This window comes from Erpetoichthys calabaricus, chromosome 1 (assembly GCF_900747795.2).
Source record: "Erpetoichthys calabaricus chromosome 1, fErpCal1.3, whole genome shotgun sequence".
In the NCBI taxonomy this organism is placed as follows: domain Eukaryota; kingdom Metazoa; phylum Chordata; class Cladistia; order Polypteriformes; family Polypteridae; genus Erpetoichthys; species Erpetoichthys calabaricus.
In genome coordinates, this window is record NC_041394.2 from 230,782,336 (window position 1) to 230,799,318 (window position 16,983).

A 16,983-nucleotide genomic window follows, 5' to 3' on the forward strand; every position below is an offset into this window, starting at 1 on the left:
ACCATAAGGATAATAGAATAATAGAAGATGGATATGTGCAAGTGTTTCTACATATACAGTATATTTGTGTAGATAAAGAGATGAAGGACAATAACAAACAACAAAGAACATAGATTTACCTTGACTTAGTTTGAACTTTTCCTGTCCTATAGAAAAAGACACATAACTAATGATCTTTCAAATGATGTGGTCAAGATGGATAAATTCTTTAGCTAGTTATTAAGTTTCTAGCTTCCACAAAGTGATGGTGGTATTGATTTGCTCTTTGCTAGTCTACAATGTTTTACCCCAAACACACACACACACACACGCACACACACAGAGTTACTATGTGAAGTTGCTTTGAACTTTGCTAGGAAATTAAACTTATAGTAGAACAGCTATAAACTTATCCTTCACAAAGGTTATTACTTTTCACTTACAGTGATACCAATAACCAGAATACATTAGATGGCTTTATCCTAACTACTAAGTTATAATTAATAGTTCTAAGAGTTCTAAGAATCAAAGTAGGTGTACTTACAGTTTGGTTCTTGTTCACTCCTTGTTACAGGCAATACTGCAGTTTTCTCATAGGTTTCAAACACATTGACCTCATTTGCTAGCATATGATATACATGTGCTGGGTAGTTGTCAATCAGTTGACTCCCATCTTTAGCAAGACGAACATGTGGCTTCAAGTATGGTCTTTTTTTCTCAAGACACCTTACGTTAACTTTAGCTTGGTTTGGAATTATGGCGTTATCGTCCAACTCCATCGCAGACAGTCTTTCACTCTTCCAGTCCAGCACCAAGTTGCCCTTCAGGGTGAAAGAGATCATTCCGGCCTTCTTCATGGCCGAACTCTAGCTAACAGGCATCCAACGATGGGCCAAAGTGAGGAGCACTGACAGAGGAGCTGAAGTTAAGGGTGTCTGACAGCTAAGCTAAGCTAAGGACAACATGGGTAATGCCCGTTTGTACTACATTTCTTTATTGTATCAATATTACAAATAGGTTGCAAAGATTTGCTAATCAGTAGTAAGGCAGTAAACTATGACAGTTCAGAATATACTTAGCCCCATAATCTGTATCAGCTATGATGTTAGAGAAATTTAAGTAATTATGGACTCTACTATATTTTGCAAGTTTTAGACTACAGAAACACAAACAGGAAGTAACTATTTTATATCAATACTCCTTAAATGAAACATATGCAGTATTGAAGTACTACTTGACCTTAAAGAAAATCTTGCCAGTAGAAAAGTAGTCCTAATTCATATTTCTCTTGTAGGCTTCCGTGCACCTGAGGTTGCTCGTGGAAATGTTATCTACAACAAACAGGCAGATGTGTATTCCTTTGGGCTTCTTTTATATGACATCTTAACATGTGGTGAAAGGATTTTGGATGGTTTGAGATTCCCCAGCGAGTTTGATGAAATAGCAGTGCAAGGAAACTTACCAGGTAATTCTGATGCAAATTTCTGAAATTTTTTACCTTTGAACTTGTGCCTCTAAACAACCCAGTGTGATTTTGTGTTTGTATGGACTTTGTAAAAGACTGCTGTCCCATTTTGGTTTAACTGCCCATCAAATGGACTGATTAATAAATAAATCATGCAATGCCTAGATTGCCTGCACATGGTTAATGTCTTTTTTTTGTCAGGACCGAGTAAACATACTGCATCTAGGCAGTAATTTTGTATTTACAGTATTTTATGTTCACTTTGTAGTGGCAATCTCTATACATGTTGTAATAAAGTACTTCACAGCAAAATACATACTTCATGTACCCTAAAACACCAGAAGATGATTAGAAATTTCATAACCATTAAAAAACAAAAAAATAATGGAAATTGAAAAAACGGAAAATTAAAAAATTGTTATTCAGCAATGGGAAAAATTTGGTTTTTTTCACCTTCAGGGTTGCCAAATTTATCTGTCCATTTTTTTTCAAACATGCTTTTTCCATCACAGTAGTTGAAGTATCTAGAATCTTACATGTCAGCATCTTGACAGAGAAGAGATAACATTACCAGAAAGCACTCTGCTTTGCAGTGTTCACAGCCTGTCCATGCGTGAACAGTAAATGAATTTCTCCTTTAGCTAATGTTTTAGGGAAGCTGCTTCTGAGGGCCTTTCAGATATAGGCATCACAGGTTTATGGCTGACCATTGGCAGCTACCATAGTGCAAAATTGCAAACTGATTTGATTTTGGTGTGATTTCATGACAATACAGCTAACCATCCATCCATTTTCCAACCCGCTGAATCCGAACACAGGGTCACGGGGGTCTGCTGGAGCCAATCCCAGCCAACACAGGGCACAAGGCAGGAACCAATCCCGGGCAGGGTGCCAACCCACCGCAGGGCACACACAAACACACCAAGCACACACTAGGGCCAATTTAGAATCACCAATCCACCTAACCCGCATGTCTTTGGACTGTGGGAGGAAACCGGAGCGCCTGGAGGAAACCCACGCAGACACGGGGAGAACATGCAAACTCCATGCAGGGAGGACCCAGGAAGCGAACCCGGGTCTCCTAACTGCGAGGCAGCAGCTATGCCACCATGCTGCCCACAATACAGCTACTGTATGTTAATATTTAAACATTCTTAAACTCTCCTGATCCACGCAGGTATCTCTGGCAGCCAGAGCTTATGCCAGCAGTACTGAGCAAAGTTACCAGTTCATCATAGGGTCAACTCATGGGCACACCCTCCCTAACATTCACAAAGAGCAGATTTACAACTGCAAATTGTGAGAGGAAATTTAGATTATTTGTAGTTGAATAAGGAGAATGTGCAAACTGCACGTAGGCAACAACTGGACTTGAAATTCAAATCAAGGCAGGAACTGGGAGAACTTCTTGCCCGTTCTGAGGCAGTGGGGGGATGGTATAGCAGGCTGCTTGGGCTTATCGACACATTTAGAAGACAAAAGAGGCTGATGGAGAGGTGTGAAGAGATTTAAGGTGGGCTGGATTTACGAGTTTTTTCGTTGGGTCTTGTAATTCTAGTGTTAAATCTTCTGGATGCTATATATACTGCCAAGGTTCAAAAGTATTCAGAAATTTATGTTGCAGGAATCTTTTTTACAAAGGAGTACATAATATACAATTAAATAAAAAAAAATAAAAAAAAGAAGTTGTTAGGAAGAAGTTCATGAAGCTGATACCTTACAATGATGAAAACATATATGCATTGGTATTTACATTAAACTGTAGATAAAAAAAAATGGCATAGATTAAAATCATGAACAAGGGTTATGGTCAAAATGAGCTTTTCTACAGTTGATTTTACATTGTTGCTAATTGATGGTCATGTCTGTGTTTGAAAAAGACATTGGCTGGTATAAATTACCTATTGCCTCTTCATGACAAAAATAAATAAAATTACACAAATCTTATCTTGATGTAAAATCATTTATGTTCAGTGAAATATTTTCATATTATTTTAATTTAATTCATCATTTGCATTGAATATGTTATTATAATAGATTCCAGAATGTTTATGAATCATGAAAACCAAAGTCACAACCAGACACCATTACTGTAATCAGTAAAGACAGTTGCAAATTTAAACTGTAGAGAGTTTGCAAAAAATGAAAGGAGAGATTAATCTTTAGACTATCAACTATAAATTAAATAAAAACAAAGTAAGATTATTCTGACTCAATTATTATAATAAACAGAGAAGGATCAGTATTGAGACTTCTTGTGGGAATAAGAGTACAAATTATCTGCAAGATTAGATATTAAAATTATCAAAAATTCAAAATAGTTTCTGTCGTAGACAACACTGTTTAAAATTAAAATTTGAATTCATGTATTGGTAAAATAAAGACCAAAGATAAGCCATGTTTAGATAAGTAATAGATAAGTAAACTTAAAATGTTAGCAACAGTAAATAGTGATAACTAAACTTTCCTTTCTTTTGATTAGCACATGTATGTCTTTACAAATGCAACAATTCTTTCTTTCTCCAAACCAGCCTATTCCAATTACAGGCCACCAGGATATCTCGGCAGTATTAGGGAGGGCACATTCATGTATACAGTCACCTGTGCTCTTATAAGGCCAATGCCCTTTAACTTAACTTGCACCTTTTTTTGGGATGCAAGTGAAAAGGAATTCTTTTATAAAACTCACATAGACACAATGAGAACATGTAAACTCTAAACAAGAAGTGGCAAGCCATAATTTGAGCACTAGTGGGATGCTTATTTAAAATACATTCAGATACTTGTGTTTGCCATATTACTTGGCATGATATGATCTTAAGTTTAGTAGTAGGCTTTCATACTCAGTTGTTTCAGTTATTTCACTGTCAGCTTCCTAGTAAACATCTTGGAAACTTCAAGTTCAAATTACAGAGTGTAGTGAAGTTCGTACTTGCATATCTAACTGACATGAAACATGTTGATGTGCCTTAAAATCTGTGTGTCTTGTTTTAGCATGCTTTTTTCCTGTATAACAGAGTGGAAATCTTGTGGGTAGAGGATGTTGCTAAGAAGTGGAATGGTGCCTTTGTGTTTTATTTGTCATACTCAACATTTTCACTGAATGCTTAGTCTGTTGTATTCCAGTTGTATAGTGTAGATTCCTCTGGTATTGTTTTAGTTTAGCACCTAAATCAGACTCTTGCTTGTTAGTATTCTGAACTTATGTACTTACATAAAATTTGTTAACCTTGAATTTCAGAAGCAACAAGCATCAGTCATTGAGTCTATTCCAGATGTTCATTTTTTGTCAAATGCTATTGTTGGTTCTCTTTGCAATAAAAAGTGGATATTTTACTACTGTATCAAGGTAGACATACAAATAGATAGTACTTTATTTGTCCCAAAATGGAAATATAGCTTTTCATGGAATTTTAAGATTTGACTCAACATGCATTTCCATTTATTTCCGCCAGGGACATCACAGCATCCAGAAGCATTAAAAGCCTGAGAGGTAGTTAGAAATGTTAATGTATAAATATACATTTGCAATAAAGAAAAATAGTAAATAAAGTCTTGGCTAAAGATTCTAGCTGAAGAACCAAGCAGTTGGTGTCAGGACAATACTATTTAACAATAGCTGGTAGCTACAACCACAGAATGAAATTAAGTTGCTAAATAATCAACCTTTTCTCCTGAATATTTTCACATTTTTAACTTTTTGCTGTGTAGTTCATTCAGGCTATGTGTTATAATTTGTAAGGTTGTTTTGTACAATTATGATAAATTAAGTAATAATAATTGTGCAACTAATTGTCACACATCACGACATTTAACTACTGTATCATTGGTGGCCAAATCATCAACCACCTTATGCATATCATCGCTGGACCAAACAGACAGCACAAAGTTTCCCATTTGAACTGCACAATATTAATTATTATTTAGTTGTATTTTTAGTAATCCTTAAACTCAAAAGATCCATACTTGAATGTGTTTAAGTGAGTCTTATGGAATTTCCTCTTCATGTTATTTTTTGTGCTTGCATGAGATAAAGATAACATATATATTATAAGTTTATCACCACATGTAGAAATTGTATAGTTATTATTATACAAACAAAAGTATAAACTAACACTCATCATTAATTACTTGTAATAAAACATAATATAGTGTTTCACTTATAGCAACTCCTAGAAGCCGGCCATCAGTTTAAAATGGGTGTGGAAATTTCACAATGTCTGTGTTAACCTATCACATGATCACAAGTAAACATAGTGAGGTCCATATGATGCCCTGCTGCCTATAGTAGAGAACAGGCAGCCAAAAAGTTGTTATGGCTAGGATTCCTGCTTCTTTAAAATAAAAGGAATTGTCCATTGGTGCAGTAAAATTAAGCACCAGCAGAGGGCACTGTGGCCCTGCAATACTGAGGCTTTGTAACAGCTGAGAGTCAAGTGTGGTATTGCTTACAGTAGCACATCGTGGCTTTCTGCCATTTAAAAAAGTCTGAGAATTAATATGTCATGCAATCTGGAGGCACTGCTGCATGATTTTTTAAAAAATTTTACATCTTCAGTGGAGCAGTGTATACTAAATGACTGCATATTTTAATCTTTTTAGTTAGCCAATAAAAGGTGTCATTTTGCTTGGCTTTTCTCTACATTCATAATGGCTAACACGGTACAACACCCTAGTACTACAAATTGGGAACTTAAAAAGGTTGGAACGAATAATGGCAAGAAACTGAAAGTAACAGGAGCAGTGCAAAATCTTGTGTAATAATATTCTATCAAATTAAACAAAAATATTTTGTTTTTGAACAGCATGTATTATTTCCTTCAACTGTTTTTTCAAAATATGCTTTTTTGATTTTTAAAGAAGAATTAAAAGAAAAAGTGTGTTTACAGCTGTTTTGGTTACTTTGGGTGATACTGAATTTCATGCTAATGCAAATTTAACTGAAGGTTTATTGACAGAGATGAATATCAGACTCTAAACTATGATAGTGTTTTATTTTTTTTCTCCAGGTGCTATAGATTTAAATTGATAAAAGGTATATGGCTGAATGGTGCTGGTTCTAAACATCCGCGTTCTTGGTTCTGTTCTTGACCTGATCATTATCTTTGTAGAATTAATTGCCATGTTCTTATGCTGTATCTCTGATGTTACTCTGGTTCCTCTTTCCCAAAACACATGCACGTCAAGTTGATTGACAAGTCTAAACTGGCCCAGTGTGAAAGAATAAGGGTGTTTGTAAGTGTGCAATTGACTGGCATGCCCTACAAAGTTGCTGCTTTTCTTTATGCAGATGCAACAATGTTGGACTCTGGGACTTAATATTGTATATTAAAATTTACTGATTTGAAACGCTTTACTTCAAGATTAATTAATATCAGATTTTCTGGATGTTTGAGTTCACAAAAGTTCCCTTTCAAGGAATCTTCATTTGTGAAAAGTGTCCTATTCCTCATTACCTCAAAATCAGATTTACATTTACTCACTTAGCAAAGTTTGTATCCAAACAAGTTTACAGAAGAGTTCAACATAATGGAGAAAATTTGTAGGTGTATAATGTTAGTTTGTGTTTCAGAGAAGTGGTGGAACTTGCCTGTATGATTTTTTTTTGAACACCCCATCAGTTACATGGGAGAAGATACCTGTTCTGAGAGTAAAGGTCACAGCCAAGAGAAGGAACAGTACACAAGAGGTAGCTATGCAGGACTGGGTAGAGGTCCCAGTGCATGTGGTTTGATAGGCAAAGCTAAAATGGCTAATCAGGCTACCACTAAACCAATGACTGAATGAAGGAAGTCTTCATATTAGGGAATCAGCTCTTCTGTGCAAGTGTGTTGGTGCACAATGTACAAAATTCATAGAAGGTAACATCTTGGCCAGTGCTGGAGTGGATCCAGTTAATATTATGAAGGTAAGGTAAAGGTCATTCCCACACTGTAAAAAAAAACAAACAAACAAACCAGAAAACAAGGATTAAGGCACACCCTTTTCAGCTGCATAGCCCTCATCACCTTAAGACTGCAAAGTATGAGAACATAAGAATAATTTTGAGGAGAACTTGTCATTCAGTCCAATGAATCTCAGCAATCCCTGATCACCTATTTTATTCAAATTGTTAGCTTGTGATTTGAGGGTCTCCAAAGTACTACTGTCTACCACAGTGCTGGGTATTTCATTCCCTGTGTGTTTCTGTCTGTGAAAAATGAAACTTAGAAATTTTTGTGCATATTTCACGTGGGGGATCAATAAAATGTACCAAATACCAAAAAATATGAAATAACTTTTTCCTTGAGTAGCTTCAATTTATGTTCCATGCTTTAATAGAAGAATACATTTCAAACTAGTAGTTGGCATTAACCCAATTTATAAATCTATACACATTTTTTATATCACCTCTTAGTAATTATTTGCTTAAACTGAAGATTACATTTGCCAGAAGAAGGGGCCTGAGTTGCCTCAAAAGCTTGCATATTGTAATCTTTTTAGTTAGCCAATAAAAGGTGTCATTTTGCTTGGCTTTTCTCTACAGTTATAATGGCTAACATGGTACAACACCCTTAAACTGAAGAGAAACTCTTTCTACTTCTCCACATAGCTCGTATCACAGTCTTGAAATATGTCTAGTTGTTCTGCTTTATTTATATCTGTTTTGTTTATATGATTTTTTTTTAAATGTTGGTCTATTTAAGCCTAGTTTTTTTAATGTAAATGGCCCATATTAAAAGGATTGTCGAGGATTAGTCATTTTTAGAAACCAAAAAGTCAGCAGCATGGGAAGTATAACTGTATTTAAACTAAAGTGATCCAACTTGGAGTAAAATACACTGAGTAACTTTAGTAATGGTAGGCACCAAAATCATTTAAGTGGTGAACTAAAAGTAGCATTAATTCATGTTATGATGTCTGTCACCAGATTGCTGTGGTTCCTGGCTTGCTCCAGGACCAAAATAGTATACCTTTTAGGTGTTATGTACCATTAACAACCTATAACCCAACATTTCTAATTAATTTATTTGGCATATATGTATGTGGAAATAGCATTTTGCACTGACTTTTTAGGTCATCACTGTTGCAGATGACACAGGTGTTTGAGGTATATTTAAGGAAGAAGCCATCTGAGGACCACTAAGGCATTTGTGATTCTCTGATTTCCTTATCTTCTTGTACAGTTATGAATCTGGGCCTTCCCCTTATTTTCTATCCTGGTTAGGTCCCTCAAGCCAGTAATAGACTCCTTTTTTTATAAAACCTACAATATCTTTGCAATATTTTGCAGGGAATCACCTACATTCTTCAAAAAAAAAAAAGACTAGCATGTTTCTTGTTGAACCATTTTCATTTTGGCCATTTTTGAATCCTGACCTGAACTTTTGGAATGTCAGTACCTTGCAGCACAAGTGAACAGAATAACCGGTTTCACAGATGCTAATGCCAGTCGAAAGATTTTCCTAATAACCATGACTAAATAAAGATAAGCAAAGAGAGCTGACTATTAGGACACTGAAGAAATGACTGCTGAAAATGGGGCTACGTAGCCATATGTGAAAAATAAATTAGAAATCAGTCATTTCAACCAGCAGTAGTTATAAGAAGACGAGTAATGTATTTTTAATTCAGTTTAAGGTATTAATGATATTTAATGGTTCCTATTAAAAACATAAATAAATGGGTGTGTCTAAACTTTTGACTTGAATGAACACAATATTTGGAGTGAGTATGAATATGTGCATGTATGTACCCTGTGTCTGGTGTGGCTGGGATTAGGTACCAACACTACATAACCCTAAACTCAATAAGATGGTAAAAAATGGATGGATGAATGAATGGACAAAAATGGATGGATGAATGAATGGACGGACAATACTGCAATAACTCGATTTTATTATACAGTATTTCGGCGTTCAGAGATGTGTGTTATTGAAACAACGTGTTAAATATGTGTTTCTTTGTTTTATATATAATTTTCTCTTTGCTTCAACATCTGAAATAACAAGTTTTTATTATAGTAATTATGGTTTATTTTTCAAATAATTTAAACATTCATATTCAATACTTCTGACGTCAACAATGCACATTCTTTATAGGTATCTCCTGGGGAAAGGAAACAGGAACTGATGAGACATACAACCAAGTGTGTAGTCTTTTGTCTTTGCAGATTGTCCATAAAACAAAGGCACATCAAGGCCAAAAAATATTAAATTATTGACTTCTGAAAAATAACAAAGCTAGACCTTAGGCGGTGTCAAAATATGTACAGTATGTCTAGGACCAGAAAATCAACCTGCTCCAAATTAGTAAAAAGAACAGCAAAGCACGAGCAAACCTGAATTGAACCCCTATTCATGGCAGGCAGTATTTATAATTGTCTCTAATGTTTTGGATTAAGATTCTGTTCCCTTATTATCTATTTCCACAGAAAATATATTTTCTATAAATTGTTATTGGTAGTAGAGGAAGGCACCAGATGGAGAAGAGGTACTTTAGGGGAAGCAATGTATACCTTTTAAATGACTTTAAATAATATAATAACAGTGGTCTTTTTTCAGCTAAACAGTATTGTTCTTTACTGTGTTTAACTGTCCACGTGGAGTAAACTGAAATATCATATTTATTTCACTTTATTTATTTATGATTTAGAATCTTAGATTTAAAATACATGTATGAATTTCTTCTGTATTTTTAGATCCCGTGAAGCATTATAACTGTTCTCCGTGGCCACAATTTGAAAGTCTAATTAAAGATTGTATGAAAGAAAACCCTGATGAAAGACCTACCTCTGCTCAGGTAGGTAGCTCATATCAGAAATTAGTTTTCAGGTGGTCAGGCGCCATAATTTTTAAACATATCTTGCTTCTGTTTATTTTTTTCTACCAAGTTTAATGTAAAAGTTGCACTGATTTTAAACATGTATTTATTCTACGTGTATTATGTGAAATGTGGGGAGAAAACCAGTGCTGTGATGACATGAGAAAAAAGCATGATAACAATGTTTGATTCTTCATATTCATCTATGTTACTATGAAACTAAAATGTCTTGAAAAACGTTTGGGCATATTTTGTGTTTTTAACCTGTGCTCAGATTTTAAAAGAAACATTTTTTGGATAGTGTTTTGGTGAGAACCGGGTACCATTTATACAGAAATGTAAATCTTTGTCAATTTTCATTCTAATTGGCAAAGTCCTGCAATTGTAAACTGTCAGAGTCAATCATATCAGGAAGCGTATCAGTCCGGGCCTCAGTCTCTCTGCAGAACTGCGCTTGGTTAACACTGTACTGCAGAAAAATGTTTGTTTACAAAGTCTCTTGTATAATATACTGAACAGTTCGTAGAAGTTACATATTTATTTGATCATAGGTTAGGTAATTCACTTTTAAATCATAACCACTGTTTTATTCAGTAAATAATTCTTACTTTTTCTTGAATTCTTTGTTCAGTTAATTGTCTAGGTATAACCAATTGCAATACAATTGAAAGAAGCTAAGGCATTGACTGTCATGGTATAATAACCTCAATTGCTGTTTTCAACTATATTTATACTGTATGTATTTGTTTCTTTACTAAATTAATTGCTTTTTTAGGCAATAATACATTAATTTGTACAGAGTCATTCTCTTTATAAATTTTAATTACCGTTTATACTCGCGGATAAGTTCTCCCACGGATAAGTTGGGACTTGATTTTATTGTATGATTTCTGGTATTTTATAATGTTGGTGATATAAGTCAAATGCTAACGCCCACCTGAAAGAGTAACAACGGAGCACACTGCCTTTTTTTTCCTATGTGGGTGTGGCAATGTGCTGTATCAAAAAGTGCTTCTAACTTCTCTCTCTCTCTCTCTCTCTATTGTGCCTATTTGACCACATGGTAATTCCCAAACTATTCCGAAGCAACGTTTGCACTGATTTGTGTTTTTTGTATCTCACACCCTCATACACCTTTATCGTAAGAGCATCCCTTATCTACAATGGAGCGTTCGATCAGAAGAAAATATGAAGCTGGTTTTAAATTAAACGTCGCTGAAGTAGCGAAAGTAATTGGTAACTGCTGCTGCAATAAAATTCGATGCGTCCGAGAAACTGATGCGAGACTGGAGGAGGCAGGAAGATGCTGCTGCATTTTTGAACGGGCATATAAGTCAGGGTCTGATTTTATGAACGATTTTTCGGGTTTCATGAGCCATGAGTATATGCAGTAGTTATTTTCTTTACTATATTTTAAATCAAGTAATGAGATTTTTGAGGGCAGCACAATGACACAGTGGTAATGTTGCCTCGCAGTAAGGAGACCTGGGTTCGCTTCCCAGGTCCTCCCTGCGTGGAGTTTCCATGTTCTCCCCGTGTCTGCGTGGGTTTCCTCCGGGTGCTCCGGTTTACTCCCACAGTCCAAAGACATGCAGGTTAGGTGCATTGGTGATTCTAAATTGTCCCTAATGTGTGCTTGTGTGTGTGGGTGTGCCCTGCAGTTGGCTGGCACCCTGCCCGGTTTTGTTCCTGCCTTGCACCCTGAGTTGGCTGGGATTGGCTTCAGGAGACCCCCGTGAACCTGTGTTAAGATATAGCGGGTTGGAAAATGACTGACTGACTAATGATGAATTTTATTTTACAGATATTTAATATTCTAAACTCAGCAGAGCTACTGTGTCTTATAAAGGAAGTCAAAGTTCCTACTGAAGCACTTAATGAAAATGATGTAGCCTCCAGTCTAATATGCAGTGGAGAAACAGCATGGATAGGAACTGGAAATAAACATAAAGGAAGAATTTTACGGTTGGACATGGAAACTGGCAAATATGATATCAAGGTAAATGCTAACATCTGCATTTCATCATTGCCTAAAGATGTTGAGATAGAAATACCAGCCTGTCAACCGTCTCAGGCAATACTGCTACTGCAACTAAACATCCTCTCTGATGGTGAACTGGTGGCAGGAACACAAAGGTATTTTTGTTCCAGGCAGCTTAAAGTGGGGAAGGTGACTGCATGTTCCCTCTACCATGCAAAGGGATCTGCTTTGTGCTCTGCTGGCCCTGGCACTATGTAGTCGGACAGTTCATTCTCAATTTTTCGTCTCTTTGATGCTGTTGGGCAGGTGGGGGTCATTGTCTGCTTGAAAAAGCTTGCAAGAGTTTTTTTTCTTTTTAAGTGGTGCCCCTGTTGGATGGTCTGCAGAATTAGACACAGTGTTGCTCACAGATGAGTCACTTTTGCTGCAGCAGCTCTGTAGAAAGGCCAGTGATGACCTTTTCTTACAGCTCTGAGCTTCAGTGCCTCGATCCTGTCAGCTGCAATGTAAGTGGATTTAACACTAGAATTACCAGAGCCTACGAAAAAACTCGTAGATATGGCCCACATTAAATCCGTTCACACCTCCCCGCCAGCGTCTTTTGTCATCTAAATGTGCTGATAAAGACAAGCTGCCAGCAGCCGGCTATTCCATCCCCCCACCGACTTAGAACGTGCACGAACTTCTCCCAGCTCATGCTTTGATTGATTATCTGGGAGTGAAGTGGAGTTTTAGAGTGGAAATAATAGATCGTTATTTGGAACACACGCATTTCATGTGTGTTCCATTTCTATAGTAATCTGTGTAAACACATTTTTAAAACAGAAACTTTTTCATATTTTAGTAATAAATGTTACAAAATGTAGGCATAAACTATAGAATGTGTGAAGCCTGACGTCCAAACATCAAATAAACACTTTCACAAAAGTTTCAAGGATGATACAATGGTTTCCGTGGAGTAGCGCGCTAAGATTTGCTTCTCAGAGCGCAATAGCCTTGCTGTGCCTCACAGACCTGAGTTCGATTCCCCACTGGGAATAAAGTGTTACTTTTTTTTTTCTTTTTAACCTCAAACGGACATAAAATTTATAAATTGGTATGCACTGTCAGTTAATGAGATTGTTATATTTTCATGTGGGATGCTTCTTTTAAAATATTTTTTAACAATTGAGACTGCAATTAACATGAGCAAGTGTCCTTATAACTGTTATTTTTAAGATCCATAACACACAGACAGGCAGAAAAGTCACTAGATATATAAACAAACAGGGAAGGCACATGTACTGAAAGAAAAAAAAGATCAACATGTGCATTGATCCTGCTGCACTGAATAAGCTCACGTGCTCTAACATTCCCCCCCCCCCACCCACCCCTTAAAAAGATTAACATAGTCCTCCCCAAACAAAGCATCTGTGAATTCCTGAAGAGGTTTCAGAGCTTTCTGGACCACTTCAGGTTTCTCTAAATCTTGCCAGGTAGGGACAAGATGCCTGGACTTTTTGTCAGAGGACAGGACTTTGAAAGTGCTCTCTAATTCTCTAGAACCCTCTGTTATTTTCTGCCTTGATCCCCAGCGTGTTGGCATCTCTGTGATGAGCTGGGGCCTCATGTGTAACACCTTTCATAGAATTCATACTAAAACATAGTGTATGGACAAAACTAGAAATGTGCCTACACACAAAAAAGTCAAATGCATAAGACTGTCCGTAAGCAAAGTTCCACGCACTTTCCCTTTGTAAATCCCAATGAATGTGAATTTTAATGCATGGACCACGACTTGTCTCCAGATTTTGCATATTTGAATATGCAAATTAATATAAATAGCCCCTTCCGTTCAGTGTTTTGTTAAAAGACAATGGCAAAAGCATGTGTATAGAAGAAGAATTTCAGCAAATCTGAAATGGAGAGCCTGCTCAGTGAAGTGGAGGCAAGGAAAAACATAGGTGGCTTAGACAGTGGTATAAACAACAAAAGATGATTGATGGAGTGTTACAGCATGGTGAAGTCACTCAAAAGCTCAAATTCAGAAAGTTGCATAGTGCCTAAAATAAAAAAAAAGAAGTGGTCAGATATCAAAGTTGATGTGAAAAGGAGAGTGTCTGAATGTCATACAGAAGCATATTACGGCCACAGAGAAGAAAAAAATAGGGACACAGTGAAGAAAAAAAGTTCAATGTTGAGATTAAAATCAAAATGTTGACTTTAATCTTGAAATTTCTACTTTAATGAGAAAATAAACTACAAGATTAAAGCAGAATTTCATAAACTTCATCTTAAAATCAATTTTTAATTTGAGAGTTTCTCAGATCCCATCGTAACTAAAGTAGCACATTAAATGCTTTGTATTCTAAGTGTTCTCCAACCCAGTCATTAATAGGCATGTGCTTCTTAAAAGACTTTACACAATTCATAAGGTATGGTGTGGGTAAATGAAGCTTGAAACGTCTTCTGAGTTAGTTTAGGTGCTTCAGGTGGCAAATGCTTTGTAGCTGCCATAGTAGAATGGAGTATAACAGCCTCTTCATACTGAATTTTGTGCTGCTGTTTTAAGTGATAAAACAGACTTTTCAGCGCTACCTCCTTTTGGCTTTCAATGTAGATTATCCGATTCTACTGCTTATCTGACCTGTGAAATCCAAACCATCTCCAAATAATTGATCCATTGTTCTTGTTTTTACATACAAAGTCATTTTCAGTCATAACATGTGGTCATGGCCCTCCATGTTGTGAAGCAGTTGTTTGCGCAAATGGGGATGGGTTTGTTAGCAAAGCACAGTAGTGAAGTCTGGAGCAGGCAGTGATGGATAAGAAAAAGGCTTTCTGCAAGATTCAAAGAAATTTTATTTAAACTCGATATATAAACAATGCTGCCTCAATCTGTATCCCGCTCTATTTATATCCCAGTATATTTTAATATCCCGATATATCACCCAGACCCAGATGAAACTCAGCTTGCCTATTTCTACAATCAGTGTCAGCTATGTGGCACAGAAGAAAAATACAATTAAGACAATAAATGAATTTATTTGGAGATCATATGGGTCCTGGAAATTACTGTCTCAAAAGGAAATATTTCAGTATTGGGTGTCATGTGACCGTTGATTAAGCACATTGACAATTAATGAGATGTGACAATAATTATCACTAAAAGATGCACCTTTTTTTGGATACCTGGCACAATTTTTCTGGGAGACATAAATTACAATTGTTACATAGATTGTATTTGAGTTGGCATATTGTTTTGGCATGAAGTGTTTACTTGAAGCAATTATTTTCTGCTTTAGATAGGTAGTACATACATAAGTATTTTATTTCTCCCAATGACGAATTTAGCATTTTACAGAAGCTTAAGAAATATAGAAATATTATAGTAAACCGCTTCAATAGTCCCTTTCAAACTCACACAAGAATTACAAAAAAGAAGAAAACAATTCTGACATGGCTAAAGATAAAAAGAACAGTTAAAGTCGCAGTGAGGAATTAATTACACAGCTGTGCTGCTGTTGGTATGTGGCACAGGAGCAAAAGGAAGGAACACTAGTCAAGTTTCTTGACACACTTTTGCTGAATAATTCATTGGCTGAAAGTATTCAGTGTTAGTGTGTCAGAGAAAGGATATGCAGCATTGTTCAGAATGGCACTCAGTTTTGTTTTAATTCTCTCCTTTGCTACATTCAGGCAGTCAACATTGTCTCCCATAACTGAGCCTGCCGTGTTAATTAGCTTTTAGATTCAGTGGTCCTCTCTTGAAGTGATGTTACTAGCCCAGCACACTACAGCATAGAAAATTACACTTGCCAGGACAGAATTATAGAACATGTAAAGTATGACACTACCCACATTAAAGGAACGCTCCACCTCTGTGTTATGAGACCAATCCAACCTGACACAGATGTGGATCCCTAAGTACTTGTAGCAGTGCACCATCGCCACATCCACTCCATGAATAGCAACAGTATGTTAATAACCAGTTCCTTGTTTTTCCTAATGTTGAGCTGCATGCAGTTTTCTTTGAAACAAGCTCTCCACCAGAACCCTAAAATCTGTCGTTTTCCCTTTATCAATACACACCCCATTACTTCAGAATCACCAGAGAATCTCTAACTGTGGCATGACCTGGGGCCTCATGTATAAACGGTGCGTACGCACAAAAATGTTGCATAAGCCCATTTCCACGCTCAAATCACGATGTATAAAACCTAAAGTTGGCGTAAAGCCATGCATATTTTCACGGTAGCTAAATGCTTGGCGTACGCAAGTTCTCCACTCGGTTTTGCAAACTGGCGGCACCCAGCGTCAAAGCAGTGCTACTGTTCCAGTGTGGTTTCCCTTTCTTTTTTAGATTCACATCCCTGACGCAGCTTTATAATAAATACAATGAAATTAACTGCATATTGCTTATTATTTAATGCATCTGATTGTAATTAACCTGTAACAATACAACGGTCCAAAGAATGGTCAAACTATTCTAAATACCATAGCTGCTTTAGCGTTGTTACTCTCACTGCATCTTCTTCTTCTTCTTTCAGCAGGTCCCGTTAGGGGTTGCCACAGCAGATCATCGTTTTCCATTTTACTATCACTGCACCACTCGGAGTATTTATATCACTGTATCTGAATGAGGAATCACAGCTCTACAGCAGCTGATTGGAAAGAGAATTATCGGTATACAGTATCAAGCACACGCTGTCTCAGCCATGCTTTCTATTGAACTGCTCTCATACAGCAAACGCTTCAGAGCCTTTCCTCGCGGTTC

At 36.5% G+C, this 16,983-nt stretch overlaps 1 protein-coding gene across 3 annotated transcripts in view; it reads left to right on the plus strand.

The window, feature by feature from the left end:
• lrrk2 (leucine-rich repeat kinase 2) overlaps positions 1-16,983 on the plus strand; it is a 305,946-nt gene that overhangs the window by 257,325 nt on the left and 31,638 nt on the right. For all 3 annotated transcript variants that reach the window (XM_051934956.1, XM_028812383.2, XM_028812390.2), the window contains exons 42-44: positions 1,274-1,444; positions 10,125-10,225; positions 12,051-12,245. In XM_051934956.1, the coding sequence (XP_051790916.1) occupies positions 1,274-1,444; positions 10,125-10,225; positions 12,051-12,245 (467 nt within the window). The remainder of the gene's footprint in view (positions 1-1,273; positions 1,445-10,124; positions 10,226-12,050; positions 12,246-16,983) is intronic.